General features: G+C 36.2%; 1 protein-coding gene across 1 annotated transcript in view; it reads left to right on the plus strand.

Moving 5' to 3' along the window:
* SPAG16 (sperm associated antigen 16) overlaps positions 1-14086 on the plus strand; it is a 984605-nt gene that overhangs the window by 704747 nt on the left and 265772 nt on the right. Inside the window, 1 exon segment of the mRNA XM_055121268.1 lies at positions 2155-2281. Within this exon segment, the coding sequence (XP_054977243.1) occupies positions 2155-2281 (127 nt within the window).

Below are 14086 nucleotides of genomic sequence, written 5' to 3' on the forward strand. Positions count from 1 at the left end.
TCAGAATTCATGTGTCCAGACTATTCGTTCTGTCTTTGGAATATAGCCACCATCATGTCCGTGAAACGTGGACATAACCTTTACTTTTACTACCCATTCTCTTTAACCAAATACCTTCTTTTACTCTACTTCAAATTGATCTTAAAATAACTCCCAATATTTCCAATCCTGATTTTGCAATGGGAGTGGGATAACACCCAGCTATGCTCCGAGGCTATTCCTCGTTCCATGCTCAGGAACCCTTGGCTCAGGCAGCCATATGTTGTACCAGGGATTCAAACAAGAATGAGGTAGGATTATTTCTGTACAATTTCTTTGCTACTCTGTCACTGTCACTGTCATCTCATTGCTCATCGATTTGCTGGAGCAGGCACCAGTAACGTCTCTCATTGTGAGACTTATTGTTAACTGTTTTTGGCATATCGAATACACCACGGGTAGCTTGCCAGGCTCTGCAGTGCGGGTGGGATACTCTTGGTAGCTTGTCAGGCTCTCCAAGTGGGGCGGAGGAATCGAACACGGGTTGGCCGCGTGAAAGGTGAATGCCTTTCCACTGTGCTATCACTCCAGCCCCCATTGCTACTCTACTTAAAAAAAAAAAATGGAGTCACGGGCTGGAGCAACAGGGTATCGGGTAAGACTTTGTTTTGTATAGGACAGATCTGGGTCTGATCCTTGGCACCCACTTATGGTCCTCTGAACCTGACCAGGCCTGATCCCTGAGCTCAGAACCAGGAGTAACCCATGAGGACTTCTGGATGGCACACAAACAAATCAATGGACTGATCACAGTAGGATCCAGCTTAATCAATTTAATCGATTTCACCTGGTCCCAGTGATTTTATTCATCATGAAATAGGTTCTTGCTTATGGGCTGGGGAAGTAGCTCAGTGGTTGGAGAGCATGCTCCCCATTGGGAAGCCATCACAAGGTCCTCTGCACGCTGCTGAGGAGCATCCCTAGGACCACTCTGTGCCTGCAATATCCTCCAAGCACCTCTGGGTTGGTCCAATAACCAAAATAAAGACTTCTATATTTTCTTGTAATTATGTGCTTTTATGGGCAGGAGCGATAGCACAGCGGTAGGGTGTTTGCCTTGCACGCTGCCGACCTGGATTTGATTCCTCTGACCCTCTCGGAGAGCCCGACAAGCTACCAAGAGTTTCTTGACCGCACAGCAGAGCCTGGCAATCTACCCGTGGTGTATTCAATATGCCAAAAACAGTAACAAAAAGTCTCAAAATGGAGACGTTACTGGTGCCCACTCGAGCAAATCAATGAGCAACGGGATGACAGTGATATAGTTATGTGTTTTTATACCTGAGCTTTAATTTTCATTCTTATCTAAGATAAGAATGAGTAAGAATGATAAGAATTTTCATTCTTATCACATTCTTATCAGAGAGCCTGGCAAGCTGCAGAGAGCATCAGAAGAGACTGGCAAGCTCCCCGTGGAGTATTCGATATGCCAAATACGGTAACAATAACAGGCCTCATTCTCCTGACCCTGAAAAGAGCCTCCAATCATTGGGAAAAACAAGTAAGGGGAGGCTGCTAAAAATCCCAGGGCTGGGACAAATGGAGATGTTAGTGGTGCCCGCTTGAGTAAATCGATGAACAAAGGGATGACAGTGATATAGTGATACAGTGATGTGAGATTTAAAACTGAATCAATGAAACTGGGGACATTGGTGGTGGGAAATGTATACTGAAGAGATGGGTGTTGAAACCCAATCAGGAACAACTTTGTAACTGTGTATCTCACTGTGATCCATTGAAAAAAAATATTTTTTTATTACTCTTAGTATACTCACAAACATATAAAGTGAGCATGCATCCAGTGCAATCATTTCATATATGTACTGTTTAGTCTATAGATCGATTATGCCATATGAACATCGATATTTATTTTATTAATACAACTAAATAAGTGGATGCATTTATTACATATCCTCATATGATTAAAATATCAAATTGATATCTTGAAAATCATCTCCATAATTTTAGGTAGGATTTAAAGTTAATGTTAAATTAAAAGAGTGACACTTATCTCCTTTGTCTATGAATTATGTAGGAGTAGGAGTTTATGTCTATGTGATACATATATGGATAAATATAAATATGTACGTATAAATATACTTTTCTTCTTTAAAGGGTCACATGATAGCATCCAGCGATGCCTTTGGTGTTATAAAACTGTGGGACTTTCGGAAGCTTTTACCAATTGTATCCATTGATATGGGGCCAAGTCCTAGCAATGAAGTGAACTTTAGCCCAACAGGTAAGATCTTCCTCATGATATCTCACCAAAAGTGACATCTTTAATATATATTCAGAAATTATCTTTATTTTTGTATTTTGCTGTTTCCTCTGTGTAAATATTATATTAGAATATGTTGCATGCATTATATTTTGTCATTTATATAGCATTTGTCATTTCACAAGTCATCACATTTATCATATATTTAAGGAAATAATAGAGGAGATAAGGTGTACTAATATGAAAAACAAGTTTCATGCAAAATCTTGGTGTCCTTATCCCTTGGAATAACTATTGAAGGCATGTAAGTTGGTGTTTTCTGAAAATAAAATAGCTAAGAGTGGATATGATTAGAGTATGGCAAAAAAAAAAGTGAAATTGAGAGTGCCAGAGGGAAAGTTGCCTTGCATGCCACATGGACTTGGTCCCCAGTATCATTTATGGTCCCTCACACCCCACTTGGAATGATCCCTGAGCAGAGAGATGAGGAAGTCTTGAGCAATGGTATATGTGACAAAAGGAAGGAAAGAGGATGAGAGGGAGGAAGGGAGAGGGAGGGAAGGAGGAAGGAGAAAAGGAGGGAAGGAGAAAAGGACAGAAGAATAAAAACAAGAAAGAAAAAAAGGAAGGGAGAATGTGAATGAAGCAAGGGAGGGGCAGAGGGAGAAAGGGAGGAAGGGAGGAAGGAAGGAAGGAAGGAAGGAAGGAAGGAAGGAAGGAAGGAAGGAAGGAAGGAAGGAAGGAAGGAAGGAAGGAAGAACGAAAGGAAGGAGGGAAACACATGAACTATTTTAGTTAATTTAAAAATTCATCCTTATTCTCCAGATCCTATAATTTATATTGCTTTTGCTTGTTTATTTGTTTGTTTGGGGGCTAAACCCAGTGATGCTCAGGGATTCCTTTGTACTCAGGGGAACTTACTGGTGCACTGAGGATCTAAGCTGGCCAGATCATTTGCAAGGCAAAAGTCCTACCCACTGTACCATCACTCTGACCCCTAATATTAAATATTTTTACTTATTGTAATCTATTTTTACGATATTATTTAGAATTGCTTACAATTACACAATTACATCAAAATTTCATTGTTTTGATAACTGTGTAGCAGTTAAACCACTGCCAAATGTTCTTCACTGTCCATCTAAAATGACTCATTCTCAAGAGCTGAGAATTTATTACTGCTCATGTCCTGCAACAGCTGGATCCTCTATGGCAACCTTTGGGGCAAGGCCTCCGGAGCATTCTCAGAGATGGGCCAGGGCCATGCAGCACTAGGGAAGGAGGCTGGGTCAGGCTCCCTTGCCCTGATTCTACTTCCTGAGCCCCACATCATCATTGGTAATGGTAGAGTTTGTAGAGAACACAAACTGTGATGGAATCATATTGCTTTGCAAGTATGCATATTTTAATTTTGTGACGTTTTCAGAATTTTAATGGTAGTTGAAACTTATTTGTAATAGTTGGATGCCATGGAGATGTTAAGATATTGAAATGGAATTAAATTGCAAAGAAATATTTTTAAACCCATTATGAATTCTGTAGTTCATAAAGTATAATGGGATCATAATAATTCATGAGCCATAAGATGATGTGTTTTGTGGTGATGGTTTCATAATTTTGCCATTGAAAATATAGTTTAGCATAGTACATGTAACTTCTTAATGAGCTTTAAGTTGCATTTACTTTTACTGTTTGATACAGTAACCTAGCCATACAATGTCTTCTTTAAAAATGTTTTAAGAAATATTATTCAATTAAGACAGTTTTTGATCTCAGAATTAAAGAAGAAAACATGTTCTAGAACAAATATGACTTCCATAAGAACTGAACTGTAATATACACATATTGAACCTTATACACTTTGATATATAAAATTCCATTAAAATAATGTCCATTAAAAACTATCTCAAAGTCTTATGATTACTTTTTAATTCATTTAAACCAACATTTACATACACATGCTCTTAAATTTGGAACACTTAAATTTTAAATTTTAGTTGAGTTGAAGGTGTTTTGAAATGCTACACTAGTAACAATATAAATATAAATATATATAGGTATTATATATGAAATATTTATATTTTCTATATGTAAGTATATTAAGTACATTTTTTATATAGTCACTGTTGGTATTATGCTGCTATTGCTCTTCTGTCCTATTTTATTCACAAGTTCCCTGAATTTGTGAATAAATGCCAATATCATAATGTCACACTAGTCAATATCATCTTAAAGACCTGAGCACAATAAAGCTATTTTTTTCTCTCCATGATTGCAGTAGTCTTGGTAATACACTAATTTTAAGAAAGGTATGAGAACCATGGGCAGAGTTTTAAGAAATATAACTGAGGAAAAAATGTGACCTAGGAATTCTTGTAATGAAAACACTTTATCAATTTGAAGGATTATAATTTCAACATGACCTTCCTATTTCTTTGACTCTTTCTTTAAGGAACCTGGCTTAATTAATTTCAATTTTATATGTTTGATAAATTGGTGTCACTTTTGTAATATTGAATAATGAGAAATTAATGTTTGTGGGGAAAATAAGAATTCAGTGACTATTTGAAAGGTTGAACTCTATCAAAAAATGGAAAAAACTAGAGCAGACATAAAATTTGATGAAGGTATAAACAGAAAGGTAAAAGTCACAAGTGAATTATTATCATCTCAAGATAGTTAAGAAGAGTAAAGTGAATTCCCAAACAAGATTAAAATAAGAATAGGGACCCATATCTCTATCCTAATCTGAATTCATTCAGAAAAATATAATTAAAAGAATTACAGTTATAAAAACATTTGTAAATTAATATAAAACAAAATCTAACTTAATCATCTCAAACTGTGCTTTTATTTAACATCTCTTTAAAAGTACACTATAATCATTTAAAAAATAGAATTGATTTAAATTTTGGACAATTTACATTTATCAAAGACTCACATAAATTGTGCCAAATCATATGTTTTGGTTGAAAGTTTATGTAAGAATTAAATACTTGTCCAGTAACTATACCTAGGATGCTTGTCTGTCCCAAATTAACTAATATGAAATAAGGCTCTGGTTTGCTCTTTTAATTATTGCCTTAGACCTGAGGAGAAATCACTGAAACATACATGTGTCATTAACATTATATCACATAATATATGTAGAAATATTTATTGCATTATATAAATATTTACCCCAGGGACTGTGAATATTTGTTATATATTCAAAATAATTGCCATAGAAACAATTATTATTGTCTTCTTCATTTATACAGATTAGTTTTATTGAAAGGCATTTTGAATTATGAAGCATGCTATCTAAAAAGAATATGTCCTATATGCAATGACTTAACTTTATGATTAATGTTTTTCACTGCATATTTTGGAATAGCATGAAATAAATTGGAATACAAGTCACTAGCTAAAACTATGGCCTATAATATATTATCTAAATTTTCACATGTCAAATTTGACTCATTATTAGCCACACAGTAAATACTTTCATTTTTAATTCGTAAAAGTAAACATGTACTAAAGTATAGTATGTTTGAAAAATTGACATAAGTATTCTAAAATGTGTGTTTTGAAATAAAAATATTTGGTACCAGAGAGATGGTACAAGAGGCAGGTCACTTGCTTTGTTTGCAGACAACCCAAGTTCAGTCTTCAAAACCCCCTCTGGGCCCCACAAATTAATCTGCCAGAAGAATTTCTGAGTGAAGAGCCAGGAGAAAGTCCTGGGAACCTCTCGGTGTGTCCTTCCCCACTCAAAAATAGGTAAAAATTAAACTAAAATAGTTGTAAACAAGAGAAAAACTTTGGTTTCATCATATATACAGCACTTTTTACATTTTCCATAAAGTATTTAATCATGCACTGTAGCACTGTCGTCCCGTTGTTCATGGATTTGTTTGAGTGGGCACCAGTAACATCTCCATTGTGAGACTTCTTGTTACTGTTTTTGGCATATCAAATACACCTAGGGTAGCTTGCCAGGCTCTGCCGTGTGGGCGGGATACTCTTGGTAGTCTGCCGGGATCTCTGAGCGGGGCAGAGGAATTGAACCTGGTTCGTCATAATGCAAGGCAAACACCCTACCCACTGTGCTATCTATACATTCCATTATTTCTATTAAGAAAATAGATTTCCTTACAGAAATAATGGAATATATGTGTCTTTAGTATTCTAATGTGGTTCAGAAGGACAAGATAAATCCTATAAAGAGAAAATCTTAGCATAGCTATCCACCATTTTTATCCTAGAGCTAGAAAATAGTTTAGAACTCATTCACATGGACACTTTGTAAACATAATGGTGTGTGAATGAGTTGACCAAGGATCTGCCAGTGTAGGAGATTTTTAATGAAGATGTTAGTAACAATAACTACCAAAAGAAATACGTGTTAAAACATCGTTCTTGTGTAATATTAAAGACAATTAAGTGGTTAAATGAGTAGCTATCTGGCCTACAAAATGATATAATAAAATAAAAAGATTAAGTATTATAAGATAAAGTGTTTTTCTATAAGAGATCTATTTTTTACACATTAGTAGGAAGATTTACATGTGGTATTGCATTGTTTACATGTTTCATTTGCAAAACATCGATTGTGACAGATAATCTATGCTTAAAGATAATATGCATATATTAGTGCATATTTTAGGAGCATGCATTTATAGAAAGATAAGTATCTTTTCTCATTAAACAGAGAAACTGGGTAATATAATGTTACACACTTCTGTGAGTATTCACTATCTAAATGATACCTCTCATTTGGCATACTCAAAATGTCATATGTTTTACCATTCAAAAATTTATTACAACTTCAGAAAATGTTAAATGGAATTGCATAGTAAAAGTAATAAAAATGAACTGAAATTTATACATAGACTTTCACACATCTCTCATTCCATCATGTTTATATAGTTAAGCAATATTTCCTCTTCCATTGTAAATGGTAATTCTACTGTATTTGCAAAGAAGTCACATCCCTAGAAAATGCAGCAACTGAAACTTGAGCCATATGGGAACATTCCAGGAGAAAGCTTATCAGTAACAAATCATCAATATGGGCAGGTTTTTCCATCATTTGGCGATAATCCTAAATATTCTCCACGAGCAGAACTACAATGGAAATGTTCAACGGATGAGGGGGGGAGGGAAGGAAAATGACAACACTGGAAAATATGCAACCCCTTCATATTATAAAAAAAGATACCCCCCCAAATCTTTGGTTTGAATTTGATTCACCTGTTTGTGTTTCCAATAACAGTGTCTTATTGTTTTGCATTTAAAAGCAAATTGTGGTTAATTTCTTCTTTGGAAAGTATGCACTGTAACACAGAAATCAATCATTTAGAAGTTAGAAACTCTGGCTTTAAAGTTTTCCTACTTTTCATTACTTAAGTCATCTTGGTAAAATTTCTAAACATCTCTGAGTCTCTTTTTCTGTGAAACAACAACAGCACATAAAATAATGGTTTTTAGATACTGAACATTAGTTATTGAGAGACAGTGATGTTTAAGTGAACGAGAACAGGATGAGTGCCCTTCGATTGTTCCAGAATACCGCCTGGAGAAAGCTTTGTAATTTTGCAACTCAGGGATGAACAGAAATAGAGAGATCTTAGATATGTGGAAACTTGAGTAGATGATTACTACTCTTATTAGCAACTCAGAATACAGGGCCAGAGAGGGCAATGCAGAAAGATAGATGAGGAGATCTCAGAAGAACTATCTAGTCTTCGTTGTACAAGTTTCAATATGTGACAGCGTCCACACCTATTCCTTTACATATTATCCAAGACTATTTCACACAAAAATGGCAGATTTGAGTATATGCAACTTAAAATAGTTAATATCTGGCTTTTCATAAACATATTTGCCAAGGTAATGTTCTCAGGATATTAACCTTGGTAATGAGGCAAGATCAACAGACACCGCTCAATCTAGTCCCTTTACTTCATCTTTTGATTTGAGTTGACCCATATTAAAAGCTCATTTCACTTCTCACTAAAAATCAATGAGCTTATTACTGCAGCAAATGGGTACAGTGAAGGATAGACTGTATACACAAACATCACCAAATTTTTATTGTCTAGTAATTTGTGCGTAGTGTTCATACTAATTCCTAGCGTTTTATGTTAGTAGCACTGATAATATTTTCTGTTTATGCCTCTCTTGAGATCTTATTTTCTCTTGAATGTTCCCTAAGGTTCATGTTGCTTTATTCATCATTACCCTTATGTTAGCTAAGTTGCTTTCACTGTTACTAGTAGGAAGTCAAAGAAATTGACATGGAAACAAAGTTGTAGGGACCTGACAGATCTGAAAGCGGAAACTCTCTGTCATTATGCCCTATCCCACCATAGTTACAATTTTGAAGAACAAAGTGATAAGTTACAGTATCTATTCCATTAAGTATAATGAGACTAACAAAAATTTGGAAAGGAACTGTGCCAGAAATAAGGAACTTTCTATAAGCCTGGATGGAAAACCAGGTACAGAAGCATATACTTCTCAGCATTGTGATAATCATAATCACATACTAAGCAAAAAAGTTTCCTTACAAAATCGAAAAAAATTGCTTACAAGTAGGCTATACCTTACTGTCATCTTGATTTTACTCCTAACTCTGACTGGTTTAAATAACTTAACTTTATTTTAGTTGACACAAAGCTCTGGAACCCATGCTTTGCATTTAGAAGCCCAGGGTTAGATCCCAGGCATCACAGATCCCTCGACACCTTCAGGAAAAATCCCTGAGCACCAAGTCAAGAGTAACCCTCAATAAGCACTGAGTGTGGCAATAAATAAAAAATAAATAGTAACTAAATCAATCAACACTATTTTTACTTACATAATCTGAAAATGAATGTGAATCTATGAGGGCTGATATAAGAACACTCAAAAATTTTCAGAAATTTTCAGCAGAAATTATAACACAGCGGGTAAGGCACTTGACTTGCTTGCAGCCAATCTGCATCGCATCCCTGGCACTCCATTTGGTCCTCTGAGCCCTCCCAGAAGTGATTCCCTGAGTACAGAGCCAGGTAAGCCCTGAGCACTGCCAGATGTGGCTCAGACACAAAACTTTTTTTCAGAAAGTCTTGATAAACTGATTAGGATGAAAATTGCTTTACAGAACAAATCTTTAACATTGATTTATAAACCTTCCTGTTTTGGAAGTAGTTGACTGAAAGAGAAGAGAAAACCAACCGGTACTAATAAGTCAAGACTTTTAAGGACAGGGCTGGAGTCTCAGTTACTAAGACAATATTGGAGCATCTGGCACAGTGAGAACTCCAAGACCCTCATGTACATGAAAGGGCACATATTACCAACACATGACAGGTACAAGGAGTCAAGGTGACCCAGTGTTCTTCCACCACGCCCTCCTGCACTGTGATGGCAACAACATGCAGAAGTACTATTGCGAGATTGATGTAGCTATTTAAGATTTTGTTTATGCTGATAATGTTCCTGAACATCCACCTTTTATTAGTAATCTTCATCCCAACATCAGAGTGGTAGCTTTGTCCACCAAACACGTAGTCTCTCCAATAGACCAAGAAATCACAAAGTTTTCAGTGCTGTGGCCAAAAAAGATTGGCCCGAGTTATTTCTAAAATTGAGAAAAACGCTGATGTTATTTTGTCCATGTGTTGTCACACTGGATATAACATCTATGACTGCAACAAGAATTTTGCTTGAACTTGAGGTGACATCATTAAGAGGTACCTCAGTAGCATCAAAAGAAGATACTCAAGGGGGTTTTCTATTATTTCAAAGAATTTCCCAAGATCGGAAGGTCTGGGAAACAAAAAATTCTCACTATGCTTAAAATGATAAATAAGTTAACCTGTGTGTAGATGGATATGATATTAGAAAGTTATCAGACATGGTTTCTAAGAAACTGATTAATGAGTTGTAGGAATTAAACAGGTATGCATAGCTGAGGAAGAGAAAGAATAAAATAAAATGAAAAGCTATGAGAAGTAAAAGTAACTGCAAATAATTGAGTGGATGAGTTTAGCAGAAGCTTTGCAAACCCCTCTTCCAAGCACAAAATGTTTTCATCAACATGGAGAAATATTCATGGTGCACATTTTCTGCTTACAAGTAAATCTATAGTTTTTTTTAAAGAAACAATGTATGAAAACTACTGTGGATCTGTTTCTGAAAAGAGTAACACCTCCTTAAGAAAAGCTTCAAGAAGGCCCCTTAGGACTGATAACAGAAGGCACGTTATCTTTGTGATGAGATTTCAGGGCTGGAAAGTTACTACAGTTGCCTTTCTTGCATGCAGTTAACCCCAGTTCAATACCTGGCACCATTATGACCGCTCTCCAAAGCGTTGCTCAGAATAATGTCAGAGCACAAAACTAAGAGTAAGCCAAAGCCTCAGTGATTATGGACCCAAGAAACAGAGAGAGAGAGAGAGAGAGAGAGAGAGAGAGAGAGAGAGAGAGAGAGAGAGAGAGAGATTTGTTGTCAGTCATTGCCCCTGAAAACACTCTAGTGGATCAAGATAGATGGTTATATTCATAATCATGACTCTTGATGCCTGGGCTAAAATATACATCTATGTCTTTGTTCTTAGCAAAAAAAATTTTGAAAGTTAAAAAAAAGTTAAGAAACTTAGAGTGTAAGGATATAAAAAGGAATTCTTTTTGTACAGCTGTACAATGTGTATTTTAAGTGTTGCTATAAAAAAGCCAAAATTACTAATTTTTTTTAAATTCATAAGGTAAAACTTTACTGAAAATGAGGCTAACACGGGTGGGGAGAACTTTGAAAACTTTAACAAATGTTTACTAGGTCAGGGATATTATTCATAATTTATAACCAGACTGTTCTAATTTAGTGTCTTTTTACTCTGGTTGATTGATGGCAATGTTCATACCAGCTTTTTGGATGTTTTTGTTTGTTTGTTTTTGGTGGGGGTGGGGGTTTGCCATACACAGCATGTGTCCTTAGTGATTAATTAGGGATCACACCTGGCAGAGCGTGGGAACCCACAGGGAGTGTTAGGGATTGAACCTGGAACGGCCTCATGCAAGGCAAGAGTTCTACCCTCTGTACTATTATTCTGACCCATTATTACTAGCATATTATATCCCAACAATCGATCAAAAATTGAGAGCTAAATGGAATTTTATTTTCATCAAGTAAGAGTCTAAGATTGTATGAGACATACTCCAGGCCAGTTGAAACAAGAGCCAAGAGAACTGGCGTACGGTTGGAAGTTTGCCACTAGGGGTGGGGGAAGGAGAGAGTAGTTAGGATAAAGAAGGGACCACCATGACAATGATAGTTGGAAATGAGCACTCAAAAACTGAGTGCTGAAAGTAGGTAAAGGGGAAACATGATAATCTTCCAGCAGCTATAGTTGCAGAACACAATGCCCAAAAGAAGGGGGGGGGGAAGGAGACAAGGATAAAGAAGAAGATGCTGAGGAAAAACTGGGGATTTTGGTGGTGGTTAAAGTACACTGGTGAAGCACACATCCAAAAGAACACAAGCAACCGCTGTTGGAGAGGATGTGGGGAGAAAGGGACCCTTCTACACTGCTGGTGGGAATGCCGACTGGTTCAGCCCTTCTGGAAAACAATATGGACGATTCTCAAAAAATTAGATATTGAGCTCCCATTTGACCCAGCAATACGACTTCTGGGAATATATCCCAGAGAGGCAAAAAAGTATAATCGAAATGACATCTGCACATGTATGTTCATCGCAGCACTGTTAACAATAGCCAGAATCTGGAAAAAACCCGAATGCCCTAGAACGGATGACTGGTTGAGGAAACTTTGGTACATCTATACAATGGAATACTATGCAGCTGTTAGAAAAAAGGAGGTCATGAATTTTGTACTTAAGTGGATGGGCATGAAAAGTTTCATGCTAAGTGAAATGAGTCAGAAAGAGAGAGACAGACATAGAAAGATTGCACTCATCTATGGCATATAGAATAACAGAGTGGGAGACTAACACCCAAGCATTGTAGAAATAAGTACCAGGAGGTTGACTCCATGGCTTGGAGGCTGGCCTCACGTTCCGGGGAAAGGGCAACTCAGAGAAGGGATCACCAACTATAATGTAGTCGAAGGCCATGTGGGGGAAGGGAGTTGTGGGCTGAATGAGGGCTAGAGACTGAGCACAGTGGCCACTCAACACCTTTATGGCAAACCTCAACAGCTAATTAGAGAGAGAGAACAGAAGGGAATGCCCTGCCACAGTGGCAGGGTGGGGTGGGGGGAGATGGGATTGGGGAGGGTGGGAGGGATGCTGGGTTTACTGGTGGTGGAGAATGGGCACTGGTGAAGGGATGGGTTCCCGAACTTTGTATGAGGGAAGCATAAGCACAAAAGTGTATAAATATGTAACTGTACCCTCACGGTTGTTCACTAATTAAAAATAAATAAATTTTTTTAAAAAAGTACACTGGTGAAGGGACGGGTGTTGGAACACTGTATGACTGAAACCCAATAGGAACACTTTGTAACTATGTATCTCACGGTGATTTGATAATTTTTTTGAAGGAGTCCAATAAAGGATGATAAATGGACTTACGAGACAGTAAAGTGTATAAGGAGCTTGTGTTACATGCAACCCAACTCAGTTCAATCCTGACATTTCATATGATCCCCAAACTGTCATTAATTATATCTGACCACAGAGACAGTGGTAAGCCCTAAGCACAACCAAATGTGCTTCTTTTAGCTCCCACGGCCTAATATATTTGAAAATTACTGACTTTCAGAATAATTTAGAATGTGTGTATCTTTTTAGATGCTATTTAAAGATTGTAATGATTCAAATGACATCCTTGAATAAGTTATTCCTCCATTTTAGAATGTCTTTATTGTTTTAGAATAGTAACATGAGATACCCAGTGCCCATAAATATCTTATCTATATCTAAATTGAATTTGTAAAAATAATTAGACATGCTTAACATCTCATGAGTCATAAAGGAATACCAAGTTAAATTTAAGACTTTATCTATGATTTGTAAAATAAAATCAAACAGGACATTATGTCTGTGTTAACTTCAGCTTAATTATCTCTAGAATAAGATATTTGAATTAAATGACTTTATCGAGTGGGTTAAATCAAGTCATTGCCATTCTCCTGTATTTATTTGGATAATAATATAAAGTAAAAATTAAATGTTCTTAAAGTTTAGATATAGTTTAAAGTATAAGTAAATGATTTTATTTTTCCTTTATCTGATTAATATGCAATTTAATAGAAAATAAAGATTGTTTAGAGATGTGATGAAAAAGGAAACTCATTTATTGTTGATAAGAATGTTTTTGGGTTCACATTTATGGAAAGCAGTATGGCATCTACTTAAAAAGCTTAGAATAGAGCTTCCATGTTACCTAGTTACTCCACTTATTGGCATCATCTCAAGAACACAAAAACATACATTGAAAAGAGATATGTATGTCTGTTCATTGCAGTACAATAGCTAGGATCTGGAAGCAAGCCAAATATGTGTCCAACAACAAATGAATGGATAAATAAACTGGGGTATTTAAAGACAATGAAAATCTATGCAGCTATAAGAAAAACTGAAAACTTATAGTTTGTTGCAACTTGGATGGAACTTGAGGGTGTCATGTTAAACAAATAAATCCGAGACAGAGGACAAATAGCGATGAAAATCTCACTCGTCAATAGTAAGGAATGATGGCAAATCTTTGGTCCTGGATTATAAAATTTAGACTACCTAGTGGAGGGAGGAATAAACAGGTAGTTTAAAATTAATGTAAGTACATTGGCAGAGGATATTGGCACCTGGGTGGTAGTTAAGTGTAATACACTAAGATCA

Source organism: Sorex araneus, chromosome X, assembly GCF_027595985.1.
Source record: "Sorex araneus isolate mSorAra2 chromosome X, mSorAra2.pri, whole genome shotgun sequence".
NCBI classification, from domain to species: Eukaryota; Metazoa; Chordata; class Mammalia; order Eulipotyphla; family Soricidae; genus Sorex; species Sorex araneus.